The following is a 14112-nucleotide window of genomic DNA, read 5'->3' on the forward strand; positions in this document are numbered from 1 at the left end:
CAGAGAGGGGTAGGAAGGGTAAATGAGCCCTGGGCAGGTATAGTGACAGGAGCTGCATGGGGACAGAGCCACAGCCCTGCACCAACACAGCCAGTCAGAGCCTTACATGGCTGTGTAGTTGGGCCCATTTCACTGCGACACACTTGAGAGGTGGAGCAGCAGGAATGACTTCACTGTGACACACCTGAGAGGCAAGGGCCACATACCTCAGCCCTGGGCACTCGGCCAGTAGCAGTGAGGCCTTCTGGGTACAGCGCCTCCAGCAGTGTAGTCCCACTCCACTCCCACCAGCCTTCAGGGCCTCTCAGGTTCCCCAGGGAATGCTTGGCCTTTCTTCAATGGAGAACAAAAGTAAAACATTGTTTCTGCATCCCAGGGAACAATTCAAAATTAGCACAGAAATATTCTGTCTTGCCAATTTTTCTGTCGCACAGATTCCAGGTACTCCAGGGACATGAAACCAAAGCTGTTGGCAACATGTAGCTCAAACCCTGGAATTCACTTTGCTACTTGGTGGCAGGAGAGAAGATGGAAAAGTGAGAAAGGCACTCACTCATTGTTTCATTCATTCATTCAATAAATGTCATTGTGCAACGATACCCAACACTTCCTAGGCACTGGGAAATAGAAACTTAAATCCTTGTTTGGTATGGGGAGATGGATTAACAAGGAAGATACACAGATGCTCCCCAGCAACAATGGTTGACCTGATTGTTTTGACTTTACAGAGGTATGGAGTTCACCCATTAGTCATTCACTTTCAGCCCAGTATTCAAGAAATTCCATGAGACATTCTGCATGTGAATCTAAAGGAAAGTCCTGTTAGGTGAAGTTGCTTAACTGAAGGTGAACCAGAGTGCTCTGAGCATGTCAGAGCAGGCTGGCTGAGCTAAGGTGCTGGCTATACCCAGCTGACTGTAGTTTGTCTCTGTGTGTGTGCTTGTATGTATGTGTATGTGCGTGCGCCGTTACTAGGGCTTGAACTCAGAGCCTGGGCACTGTCCCTGAGCTTCTTTTGCTCAAGGCTAGAACTCCACTACTTGAGCCATAACTCCACTTGTGGCTGTTTGGTGGTTAATTGGAAATAAAGTCTCACAGATTTTTCTGCCTAAGACTGGCTTTGAACTGTGATCCTCAGATCTCAGCCTCCTTAGTAGCTAGGATTATAGGTGTGAGCTATGAGCTGCTGGTGCCTGACAATCAATGCTTTAAAAAAAATTTTTTTTGTCAAGGTGATATACAGAGGGGTTACAGTTACATACATAAGGTAGTGAGTACATTTCTTGTCATACATGTTACCCCCTCATTATTTTTCTCCCACCTTCCATCCCCTCAATCCCTCCCTCACCTGAGTTGTACAGTTAAATTTTTTTTGCCAGTCCTGGGGCTTGAACTCAGGGCCTGAGTTCCTGACTTAAAAAAATTGTGCGTGTGTGTGTGTGTGCATGCGTGTGTGTCCTGGCTTCTTTTTTGCTCAAGGCTAGTGCTCTACCACTTGAGCCACAGCGCCACTTCTGGCCTTTTCTGTTTATGTGGTGCTAAGGAATTGAACCCAGCACTCTGTGCATGCTAGGCAAGCACTCTACCACTAAGCCACATTCCCAGCTCTGTATAGTCAATTTTAACTTAGGCTGTTTCCCATTTGCAATGGATCTATAGAGACAAAACCCATTGTGAGGAGCATGTTCTGCGTAGAACATGTACTCCATCAGTGACAGATATGAGTAAAATGAAAGAAGCGGGAGTGATGGTGGACAGGAAGTGAAGTGGGAGGTGGGTGGGTAGAAATTGTAGTTCACATGGCCACAGGATGCAGTAATGTGGGGTAACACCTCAGTAAAGACCTGAAGGCACCAAGGGAGAAGCCATGTGGTCATCTGAGGAAGCATGGAGGCCAGCAAGACTGGGCAGAGAACACAGGGCGAGGAATGGACGGGGGCTCAGGACACAAGGAACAAGGCCCAGCCCTCCCTCTGCCCAGATGCTGAAGGGGCACTGCTGGTGTGTAACCCACCTCCAGCATGGCTGTGAGCATCCACGAGCCGGTGCAGGCACACAGAGCGCTGGCGTCAGATAGCGAGTGAACCCACAGGTGCCTTCCCTTCACTGTGGGGATGGAAGCCGAGCTTTGCGCATGCTTGGCAAGCTCTGTGCGGGAACTGCACCCAGCCCCCCACCGCATGCCTTCACTACTTGTATCAGATACCTGAGGCGCTGACAGAAGGGAGCACGGAAGCCATTGTACATTGACAAGGTGTCACACCTCATCTCTCTCACACAAGGACAGGGCCACCTGTGCACGGCTGTGGCTGTGGCCACTGACAGCAGCAACGGGAAATAAAAAGAAACCTCTCATCTCCAGGCTTCCCATGAAGGATGAATAAGTAGGGGGCTTGGATAACACAGTGTGCATCCTCAGCAAGGAGAGAGGGGTCTCAAGTGGCTGTTTAATCCAGATCTTTCTCTATGAACAGGAGACGTTAAAATACTTCTCAGGGGAAGGGATTTCACTGGAGAGAGTAAGAAGACATTAGAAAAGGATATAAACTCCAGTAATATGTGGTGAAGCATGTCTGTAATCTCTGCTACATAGAAAGTAGAGATGAGGATGGAGGTTCACGGGCAGAACAGGGAAAAAGTTAGGGAGATCCCATCTCAACCAGCAAGCTGGGGGTGGTAGAGGATGTCTGTAATCCTAGCTGTGCCAGAGGCATAGGTAAAGATCACCATCTAAGGCAAAAAGCACAGATCCTATCTAAAACCTAACTAAAAGGAGAAAGGGTTGGAGCAAGGCCCTGAGTTCAAATCCCAATCCCGTCAAAAAAAATCTAGGAGGGGCTGGGGATATGGCCTAGTGGCAAGAGTGCCTGCCTCATATACATGAGGCCCTGGGTTCGATTCCCCAGCACCACATATACAGAAAATGGCCAGAAGTGGCGCTGTGGCTCAAGTGGCAGAGTGCTAGCCTTGAGCAAAAAGAAGCCAGGGACAGTGCTCAGGCCCTGAGTCCAAGGCCCAGGACTGGCAAAAAAAAAAAAAAAAATCTAGGAAAGGATATAAACTCAAGCCTTCCAAGTACACACAGCACGGATTGTCCTGCCTATTGTACAACTGAGTTCAGACTGTAGCAGGGATCCCGTGAGTGTGTCTCCTCTGAGATGTCTCCCTCATCCTTTCTGCTAAAGAGAGTTCTTTGCTAGGTCAGGCGGACTGATAGCAGGAAAGCCAAGTCCGTTGTGTGCCTTCTGACAGAGCTGGGGAAAGGTGACAGACCAGCACAGAGTGCCCTGCATGGGACTCCTGACCTGCTGTCTTGCTGTAACGAGTGAGTGCCCCCCACCCTCAGGAGGGAGATTGAGACAGAAAAGTCTCCTCTATTTTCCTCAGGACCAGCCTTGAGCAAATCCCTTTCCTTCCACTCATTTTTGTCTCCCAGTTTTCAGTAGGGGGACAAGACTCCTCCAAAGGATAGACAGACAGTTCTTCAACTGGCGGCTAGGGCAGACTTGCAAGCAAAGTGGAATTAGGAGAGGAAGGTGCTGAAGCCCACTCCCAGCTGCCTGTGAGCCTGTGTGGACATGACTACTGACTCCGGTTTAGCCTCATCTTGTGGGAGCTTTATTTATTTATTTTTATTGTCAAACTTATGTACAGAGAGGTTACAGTTTCATATGTTAGGCATTGGATACATTTCTTGTACTGTTTGTTACCTCCTCCCTCATTCCCCCTCCCCCTTCTCCCTTTCCCTTTCCCCCCCATGAGTTGTTCAGTTCATTTACACCAAACAGTTTTGCAAGTATTGCTTTTGTAGTCATTTGGTTTTTTTTACCCTGTGTCTCTCGATTTTGGTATTCCCTTTCAGTTTCCTAGTTCTAATACCAATATACACGGTTTCCAATGTACTCAGATAAGATACAGAGATAGTGCAGGTATACCACAGGAAGGGGATACAAGATCATCAATAATAGAAGCTACGGTTACACATAGCACATAGTAAAGTAGTTACAACAGTGACATAACAATCATTTCCGTAACATGGAGTTCATTTCACTTAGCATCATCTTATGTGTTCATAAGGGTATAGCTATTGGGGTATTGTGATCCTCTGCTGTGAGGAGCTTTATACCAGGGGAAGCAGCAGGCAAATGCTACCACTCAGAGCCCCTGTCCTCCAGGAGCAATGGCTGACAGTGCACCTGCACCCACCAAGCCTCAGCAAAAGACCTGTGCAGATGGCAGCTTTTGAAAAACAAGTATTGTCAAACCTTCACATCATGACAAAAATTGGGCAATATTAAAGGAAACCAAGGTCGAAGAAAGGTCATTGACATATAAATGTTTTGTGAACCAATTTATTGGATTGGTTTTATTTCCTTTTTCCTCTTCCTTCCAGCATTTGATCTTCCTTGGTTTTCTATTTCAGAGTCTACTCTATGCCAGTCTTGGGATAGGTGCTTTTCTCAGTTCTACTTTCCTCTGTAACCTTGGTCAAACTATGTATCCAAGCCAGGTACTGGTGGCCATGCCTGTAATCACAGACACTCAGGGTCTTGTACCTGCCAGGCAAGTGCTTTCCTACTTAGCTACACCCACATCCCAAGTACACACAGTGTTTGGAGAAATGTTGTTTCTGGACCCTGGTCCTCTGTTGGGGTAATACTAAAGGAATGAAGTCAAGAAGGGCCTGAGTGACCTAGTACTAAGACTCAGCACAGAAGCCTACTTCCTCCTCATCCCGGCACACTGAGGGGAAGACATGAACCCAAGGACCCAAAAATATTCTAGCCCTTACAGCAATGATATAAAATAGGCCTACAAAGCCAGCTGAGCAGTGTGGAAGATAGAAAAATTAGCTATTAGTGTCTGTGTTTGGCTTTGGGTTGGAGCATGGTGCCTCACTGGGCTGGTTTTTGTTTGGTTTCACTTGGAATTTTATAAGATTTTGAGTTCAGAAGCACTTCAGGTACAACATACATATGAGATTCCAATAGCATGGCAATGCTTTGTGTGGATGAGGGGCTCCTCCTCCTGTCACAGAGGAAGCTGCTGTAGCTCATGGCCAAAGGACAGCCAACTACCCAGGAGCCCCTGGAGAGACAGGGCCCAATCCCTGACTCCAGTCCTGGGCTTCACTCAGACCCCCCACCCTGAAGTCTGTGTTTTCAGATTAGGTGTGGGACAGGGGGGAGGCGCCCAAGAACAGTCAGAACATGCACAGGAAGCGGTCAACACCAGACTGGCCTATGGACACACCTCAGGCTCACAAATATTATGACAGCTGCGATGTTGCTGCTCAGAATCGCAAGAGGCAGCCATTCATATGAGAAACATCAGAGACTGCTGACTTGGGAAATGTGAGATGAGAAACAGATTAGCCAGTCAGCAGTTGTTGGATCTGGATTTGCATTTCTAGAGGAGCCCTCCCACAGCACCCCTTAATTTGGCTCACAGCATCATCTAGTGGTCCCATCTATGCACCTGCTCAGAGGGGACAGCTGACAAGAAACTGCTACATTTGCAAATGGGCAGGTAGAAAATACCAGCGAGCTGTACTTGGAGAGCGCTTGGCATAGGAAATGAGGTTACTGAGCTCCTAGAAAGAGTAGAGAGCCATCGAATGCTGATTGGAGGTTTTACCTTCTTAATGAGTCATCAAAGTAAGAAGGATGGGAGGCTCACACCTGAGGAGTGAGGGATATAGAGGATAGCAGTTTAAGATCAGCCTAGGCAGAAAAGTCTGCTAGACTCTATCTCAACATAACAAGCAAAAAGCCAGACAATTCACAATAGCCAAAATATGGAAACAACCCAGATGCCCCTCCACAGACGAATGGATCCAAAAAATATGGTACTTATACACAATGGAATACTACATAGCGATTAGGAATGGTGAAATATTGTTATTCGCAGGGAAATGGTCAGAACTCGAACAAATAATGTTGAGTGAGACAAGCCTAGAACACAGAAAACAAAGGGGCATGATCTCCCTGATATATGACTGTTAACAAAGGGAGACGGAGAGACAGTAGAGACCAAGTCTGTGAACACTGTATATGTGCTTGATACATTGTATATTGCATATGGGTCTACCTGACCTAGACAAGGGATGGAAAAACAGGTTGTAAGATATCACAAGAAACGTACACACTGCCCTACTATGTAACTGCACCCTCTTTGCACAACACCTTGTAAAAAAATTTATGTTCAATTAATAATAAAAAAATATATTAATAAAAAAAAAAGCCAGACTGGTGACGTAGCTCAAGCATTTTGGTTGGTGGCAGCCAAGAAAAATGAGCAAGTTTGAGGCCCTGAGTTCAAACTCCAGTATTGACAAGCAACTAATAAGGGGTGACATTTGCTAGTCAGTACCTTATTGGATATCAATAACATTCTTGCAGGAAATAAAAGTGCAAATGATCTTTCTTTGTTTTTTTTTTTTTTTTTTTGGCCAGTCCTGGGCCTTAAACCCTAGGCCTGGGCACTGTCCCCAAGTTCCTTTTGCTCAAGGCTAGCACTCTACCACTTGAGCTACAGCACTACTTCCAGATTTTTCTGTGATTAATTGGAGATAAGATTCTCAATGAGCTTTCCTGCCAGGGCTGGCTGTGAACTAGATCAGATTCCTGAGTAGGTAGAAGTACTGGCATGAGCCCCCAGTGCCCAGCTCTCACTCAGCATTTTTTCTCACAGCTATCATTTGAGCCACACCTCTATTTCTGGTTTCCCAAATTTGTCTGCCCATGCTGGCTTTGAACCATGATTCTCAGATCTTAGCCTCCAGAGTAGCTAGGACTATAGGTGTGAACCACTAGTGCCCAATAATTCTACTGCTTTTAAAAGTGGAAGGAATGGATCTTGGTGCCAGTGGCTCATGCCTGTCATCCTAGCTACTCAGAAGGCTGAGATCTGAGGATCACTGTTCGAAGTCAGCCCAGGCAGCAAAGTCTGTGACTCTTACCTCTAATTAACCACCAAAAAGGCCAGAAGTGCTGCTGTGGCTCAGGTGGTAGAGTGCTAGCCTTGAGCACAAAAGCTCAAGGACAGTGCCCCAGCCCCAAGATCAGGACTGATGTGCATGCTTGCACACACACACACACACACACACACACACACACACTCTTGAAAAGTACAGTACTCTTGAGGGAGTATTGTCGCAGACAATTTGAAAGTGGGTATTCTGCATTTCAACCACAGCTTTGGTGAAATAACTCTGATGTTTTTGAAAAGAATACATAAATAAAACTTTGGTGTCCAGTATTTAAAGGGACTTGGGATATCTTTGTTTTGTTATTGACCCCCAATGAGATGCTAGCACAGGTCAACTTTTAGGAAGACAACGAGTTCATTCAACAACCTTTCCTAGAGTTCATACATGGTCCGTGGTTAATCTTTGGGCCTCCGTTGTGCTTGGGTAAAATGAGCCAAAGGGTAAACAATCCACAGGATTGACTTGTGCCCTCCTCTGTTCTAGAGGACGATGACAAAGGTAGGTAAGAAGGGAAGGGGACCCCTCAGGAATCCTTACTGCAGGAGCTCCTTTGGGCATGCATTAGCCAGGAATTAATACACCAGACTCCCCCAGGTCTACAGGTGTTCCCCAAACTTTCTACCTTATAAATTCCTTCCGGAAAGCTTGATTGAGAGCACGTTCCTCTAGGGAGACTTCCCCATAGATGATCAGCAAAAGCAGCAGTAGTGTGAGGGTGGACACACACACATCTCTGTGAGGAGAACGAGTGTTAGAGTTGGTGTCCTCATACAGCCCATGTGTGCTCACCCAGGGGCTTCCCGTGCCCGATACTGTTCATGGAACAGGGCTTTCGTCCTTAGGAAAAATCTGTAGCATAAGGCGTGTGATTTATTGGTGTTCACTTCTTTTCTCCCTCTCTCTCCTTCTCTCTCCTTAACATCTACTTTTCCCAACTTTTTTTTGGAAGTTCTGGGGTCTGAACTCACAGCCTCCAGCCACTAGACGGGGGTTTACTTCTGAGCCACACTGCCAGCCCTTCTTGCAAAGTTCTTTTGAGATAGAATCTCACTGTTTGGGGCATGAACCTGTGCTGGGACTGTACTCCCACTCATTTGTTTTCTTGCTGAGGCTGAGATGGCAGACATGTGCTAGCACATCCCTCAGCTTCTTCCACGGAGATGGGGTCTTGAAAACTTTTTTTTTTTTGCCACGGCTGACCTAGAATAGTGCTGTCCTCTCAATCTCTGCCTCCTGAGTAACTAAGATTAGAGGTATGAGCTACCATGCTCAGCTTCTAGCACCATTTTTGAAAAGACCCAAGTCTTTGAATTTTCTTTGCACCATCTTAAAAGAATCCCTTGAGCATATTTGTGTGTGGTTCTATTTCTAGGCTCTCTATTTTGTTTCATTGACCCATGTGTCCATTCTACTGGGTTTTTTATTCTCATCTCTGCAGTGTCAGTCTTTTAATGTTGATTTTCTGCTTTAGAATTGTTTTGGTTTTCCAGTTCCTCTGCTTCCCATACACATTGCAAAATCCATTTGCTATATCTTGGTGGCTCATGCCTATAATCCTAGCTATTCAGGAGGCTGAGATCTGAGGATTGCAGTTTGAAGCCAGCCAGGGCAGGAAAGTCTATAAGACTCTTACCTCCAATTAACCACCAGAAAACCAGAAGTGGTGCTGTGGCTCAAGTGGTAGAGTACTAGCCTTGAGCACAAAAGCTCAGGGATAGAGCTCAGGCCCTGAGTTCAAGTCTCCAGACTGCCCAAGAAGAAAATTCCACCTGCCAATATTTATTTTAAAAAGCTTATGGAATTTTGATTGCAACTATATATTCCAATGCAATATAGATTTATTATCTTTTATTCAATTCACACAATATATTTCTCTATTGATTTAGATTTTTTTATTTTTGTCATTGGCACTTTGTAGCATTCAGTATGTAGCTTTCCATCTAGGTATTCATTTCTTGATACTATAGTAAATGGTATTGCTTCATAAATTTTGACTCATTGCTGGAATATAGGAACACAATTTACATTTTAATTTTTGTGTGTGTTACTACTCGGTCTTGAACACAGGGCCTTGCTTGCTCTCAGCAGGAGCTCTATTGCTTGAGTCAGACCTCTACTTTAGCATTTTGTAGTTAATTGGAGATAAAGTCTCAAGGGCTTTTCTACCCACACTGGCTTTGGACCTTGATTCTCTAGGGCTCAACTTCCTGAGTAGCTAATATTACAGGTGTGAGCCACCAGCAAGCACCAGGCTCACTATGTGTGTGTGTGTGTGTGTGTGTGTGTGTGTGTGTGTGTGTGTTGTGTGTGTGTATGTATATGTATGTATGTATGTATGTATGTATGTATGTATGTATGTACATTTGTTGTCAAAGTCATGTACAGAGAGGTTACAGTTTAATATGTAAGGGAATGAGTACATTTCTTATCAAACTTGTTACCTCCTCCCTAATTTTTCTCCCACCTTCCCTTCTCTCCTATTCCCTCCCCCACCCCCTACTCAAGAGGCTGAGATCTGAGAATCAAGGACTGAAGCCAGTGAGACAAATTGGAGCAACTCTTAACTCCAACTAACCCCCCAATTTATAAGTGGAGGGGTGGCTCAGACGGCAGAGCTCCAGCTTTGGGGGAAAAAGCTAGGGGACAACATGAGGCTCTGAGTTCAAGTTTTACTACCAGTGCGCATGCGCGCGCGCACACACACACACACACACACACACACACACACACACCTCTAAACCTGAATCTAAGTTCTAGGAGCTCCTTGCTCTTAGATTATTTCTAGTTCTTTTCTTTTCTTTTTTTGGCCAGTCTTGGAGCTTGGGACTCAGGGCCTGAGCACTGTTCTTAGCTTCTTTTGCTCAACGCTAATACTCTACTTCTTGAGTCACAGTGCCACTTCTGGCTTTGTTTATGTGGTGCTGAGGAATTGAACCCAGAGCTTCATGAGTGCAAGGCAAGCACTCTTACCACTAAGCCACATTCCCAGCCCCTCTAATACTTTTCTTAGCAGATAAATGTATAAAATGTTATGACCTTAACAACCCTCACATATAATAAATCTCATAACTATATTTTTAATTTTAAAAAGTGTGTCAATATCTTTTTAATCAGTCATAGGGCCTGGGCGCTGTCCCTAAACTCTTTTACTCAAGGCTAACACTCTACCCCTTTGAGCCACAGCACTACTTCCGGTTTTTGGTGGTACTTTGGAGATAAGAGTCTCATGGACTTTCCTGTCTGGGCTGGCTTTGAACCGTGATTCTCAAATCTCAGCCTCCTGAGTAGCTAAGATTACAGACATGAGCCACAAGCGCTTGGTTTATCTCAATATTTTTGAACTACCATCTGTATCCCCTTCTATCAAGAACAACACTTCTGAAGGACAGCAAGAACAACAGAATCAGAACATCACCGAAGTCTTAATTTGTTGTCCCTACCATGCGAGTCAACCATCAAAATGAAGGTGCTAGTGCCTCCGCTGGTCGATGCTATCCCTGAACAGGGCTTTGACTATCTTCCCAGTTCTTTTCTATCCTTAGGGATTAAGCTTGTTAGGCTGTAAGCTTCATTTTAATGCCAAGTTTTACAAATCTTAATCCTTTTCTCCCCCTAAGTAAGTATTTTCTAAAGCTGTCTGGGCCATTACCCCATGCTTTGTCTAGGGAAAGCTATGTGCACACCTATTCATGTTCCTTCCTGAATCAACTGGGTGGACCCCACTGCCCCCGGTACCTGTCTACCTGGTGCCTCTCACGTAGGCACTAAATGGCTCTGTCTGGAGTCTGGGTGGACAGTACATGCACTTTTCTAGCATTGAGCACTACTCCACTGTGTACCTGATGACTGGGCGACACATGGCTGCATCTGGTGACTTTCATTATGCAAGTCTCCACATGACTTGCTTGTGCATGGGTATTCTCATGTTTTTACTTATTATTTCTGGAAGCCAAAATGCTGGGACAACGTGTGCACTTCTGTATGTAAAAATTTCCAGATTTACTGGGTGCTGATGACTCATGCCTGTTATTCTAGTTACTCAGGATACTGAGATCTGAAGATTGTAGTTCAAAGCCATCCCAGACAGGAAAGTCTGTGAGACTCTTTTTTTTTGCCTGTCCTAGGTCTAGGACTCATGGCCTGAGCACTGTCCCTGGCTTCTTTTTGCTCAAGGCTAGCACTCTGCCACTTGAGCCACAGCGCCACTTCTGGCCGTTTTCTATATATGTGGTGCTAGGGAATCGAACCCAGGGCTTCATGTATATGAGGCAAGCACTCTTGCCACTAGGCCATATTCCCAGCCCTCTGTGAGACTCTTATCCTCAGTTAACCACCCAAAAGTCAGAAGGGGGGCTGTGGCTCAAGTGATAGTGTGACAGCCTTGAGCAAAAAAGGTAAGTGAGAGCATGAAACCCTGAGTTCAAGCCCCTATATTGGCACATACACCAAAAAATGTGATGTCCTGATACAATCATATCATTACTCTATTGAAAAGGACTCGACTTATAGTGCATTCTGGGCTTAAGGGAGATGGCCAAAGGTGTGGAAAAAGTGTCAGGAATTTCCAACTCCTTGACAAACTACAACAGAAATCTGGAGTCTAGAATTCAGAATCTAGACAAATGTTTCACCTAGAACTTACAGAAGATCCCAGGAGTGACTGTCATTTACTGGCCACCATGGGTGGAGAGGGCATTGGACACCATTGAGACAAACACAGCCAAAGTCTTATTCGGAGAAATTTTCTACCAGGATGATGTTTCTTAAGCTTTGTGTGTTATTTTTAAAATATCAAATAGACTCTGGGTTGAGCATCATGTCTGAGCCTACTACAATATGAAATTAATTTATTTTTACTTATTTTTGTGTTAGTACTGGGGTTTGAACTCAGGGTTTGAGCACCATCACTTCTTCGCTCAAGTGTGGCTTTCTACCACTTGAACCACATCCCTGCTTTCAATTCTTTGTTGGCTAATTGGAGATTGAGAGTCTCCCGGACTTTACTGCCTAGCCTTAGGACTGAGATTTTCAGATCTCAGCTTCCTGAGTAGCTAGGATTACAGGTGTGAGCCAACAGAAGCCAACGTGAAAATTATTTTTACAATATCTGCCATTGGGCAGCTGATGCCAGGGAAGAAATGGCTTCCTCTAGCCCCGTGTGCCCCGCTGGGGAGCAGAGGTCCAGGTCTACAGTCAAGTCTAGTGAAGTGTGAGCAGTGTGAAATGAGGCTGGCTGTGCACTTAGTCTATGTGTGGATGAGGAAGGCCAGGGAAGATTTAAGAGCCAACTTCATTTGTTTGTTTACCCCATTTCAGTTTCCCTTCCTGCTGGTGTGGGGGGCACAGGTGAGGTGTCTGTAACTCCAGTGCTCCAGTGAGAATGATCAACAGCAACGCAGCACGCTTGCTCTGAAAGTAACACTGGGCCACAGCCTGCCCGTTGCCTCTGCGCTCACACCTACCTCAGGGCTGCCTGGGTGCGGCCCTGTCTTCTCAGCCTCTCTCTAATGACCTTCAGTTGGGCCATGGATGGTGGCCGTGCCCAGCGCAGTTGGCGCTCACGGTGACGAGCAGCCAAGACCTAGGAGAGACGAGAGAGCCATAAGCTGGGGCTGGTATGGAGGGAGAGGGGCTGTTGGTATTCCTGCCAAGCCCTGGGCTCCCATCATCAGGGCACAGGCTGAGCATTGAAGAACAAAAACGTTCTGTGTGCAGACCACACAGACCAGGTTGTTGGAGAGGCCAGGGCCAGGGCAGCCCCATTTACAAACTCTGCTCACATCTCAGGCATGCAGCCTTGGCAGGGACTGCAACCACCACTACAAAGAAGAGCTTCACTGTGAACTTACAGGAGCAATTTACAGCTGGCATCTGCACAGTAGCTTTTCTTAGAGGCTGCAGAAGACTGGAGAAGCCATTTTTTTTTTTTTTTTTTTTTTTTTTGCCAGTCCTGGGCCTTGGACTCAGGGCCTGAGCACTGTCCCTGGCTTCTTCCCGCTCAAGGCTAGCACTCTGCCACTTGAGCCACAGCGCCGCTTCTGGCCGTTTTCTGTATATGTGGTGCTGGGGAATCGAACCTAGGGCCTCGTGTATCCGAGGCAGGTGGAGAAGCCATTTTTAAAGTGCTGTCTTAGCAGGAAATGATATTTGGTTTTCTGGGGCTTGAACTCAGAGCCTCACACTTTTGTTTGGTTGTTTTGTTTTGCTCAAGGCTGACACTACCACTTGAGCTATGTCTGCAGTTCTGGACTTGAATTGGTTAATTGGAGGGAAAAAGTCTCATGAACTTTTCTACCAGGGCTGGTTTTGAACTGCAATCCTCAGATCTTGGCCTCTCAAATAGCTAGGATTATAGGTATGAGCCACCAGTGCTTGTTTTTCTTTTTAGAAAGCATGATTGATTTCAGGCTGTGTATGTGTAGGTCAGGATAAAACAGTAGCTGGGATGTGAACCCTTTAAAAGTTTTCATTCATTTATTTCTCACTCATTCATTTTTCTAGTCCTCAGTTGTGGAGTCTGAGAGATCACAGACAGCTCTTCCTCCCAGAGCTACTGGGTTTTTGAGCAATGTCTAGCAAGTACAAATCTATATCATGAAGCTTGGGAATTCAAATACTCCTGGCAGGGTACACACTGAGGAGAGGTGAGGAGAGGCCTCAGTGGGCAGACATGGGTTCTGAGCCCAACTGGTCAAGACCAAGCCCAACTGGTCAAAGGAATCTCAGAGGGAAGATGTGACTACAAAAAGAGTAAGAACAGACCTGCTGCACCAAGGAGCAGAGGAGGAAGTGAGCCTCTTTAGTAGCCAGAAAAGATGTGACAGTCAACATTTTTGAGGGGAAAGAAGTAATGGGATTGCTCAAAGCAGAGATGTTGGCCAGTGGGGTGCAGGAGGAGGGATAGAGGGACCCAGGATTGGGCTCCAGGCCCAAGTTTCCTGTTACTTGGCTTTGGGTTACTTCCTGTTTCTGAGATGCTATTGCCTTGTTTTAAGAGTGGAGGTGCAGCCAAGCACTGGTGGCTCATGCCTGTAATTCTAGCATCTCAGGAGACTGATCTGAGGATTGCTATTTGAAACTAGCTCAGACAGGAAAGTCCATAAGACTAATCTCCAATAAAC

The 14112-nt window shown here is 45.9% G+C and overlaps 1 protein-coding gene across 1 annotated transcript in view; it reads right to left on the reverse strand.

Annotated features, from left to right (window-relative positions):
• The window catches only part of Pkd1l1 (polycystin 1 like 1, transient receptor potential channel interacting), a 97713-nt gene that overhangs the window by 12376 nt on the left and 71225 nt on the right, over window positions 1–14112 (reverse strand). Inside the window, exons 40-42 of the mRNA XM_048337025.1 lie at window positions 12454–12572; window positions 7614–7724; window positions 207–333 (exon numbers count right to left, since the gene is read on the reverse strand). Of these exons, the coding sequence (XP_048192982.1) occupies window positions 207–333; window positions 7614–7724; window positions 12454–12572 (357 nt within the window). The remainder of the gene's footprint in view (window positions 1–206; window positions 334–7613; window positions 7725–12453; window positions 12573–14112) is intronic.

Source organism: Perognathus longimembris, chromosome 2 (assembly GCF_023159225.1).
Source record: "Perognathus longimembris pacificus isolate PPM17 chromosome 2, ASM2315922v1, whole genome shotgun sequence".
Lineage (NCBI taxonomy): Eukaryota > Metazoa > Chordata > Mammalia > Rodentia > Heteromyidae > Perognathus > Perognathus longimembris.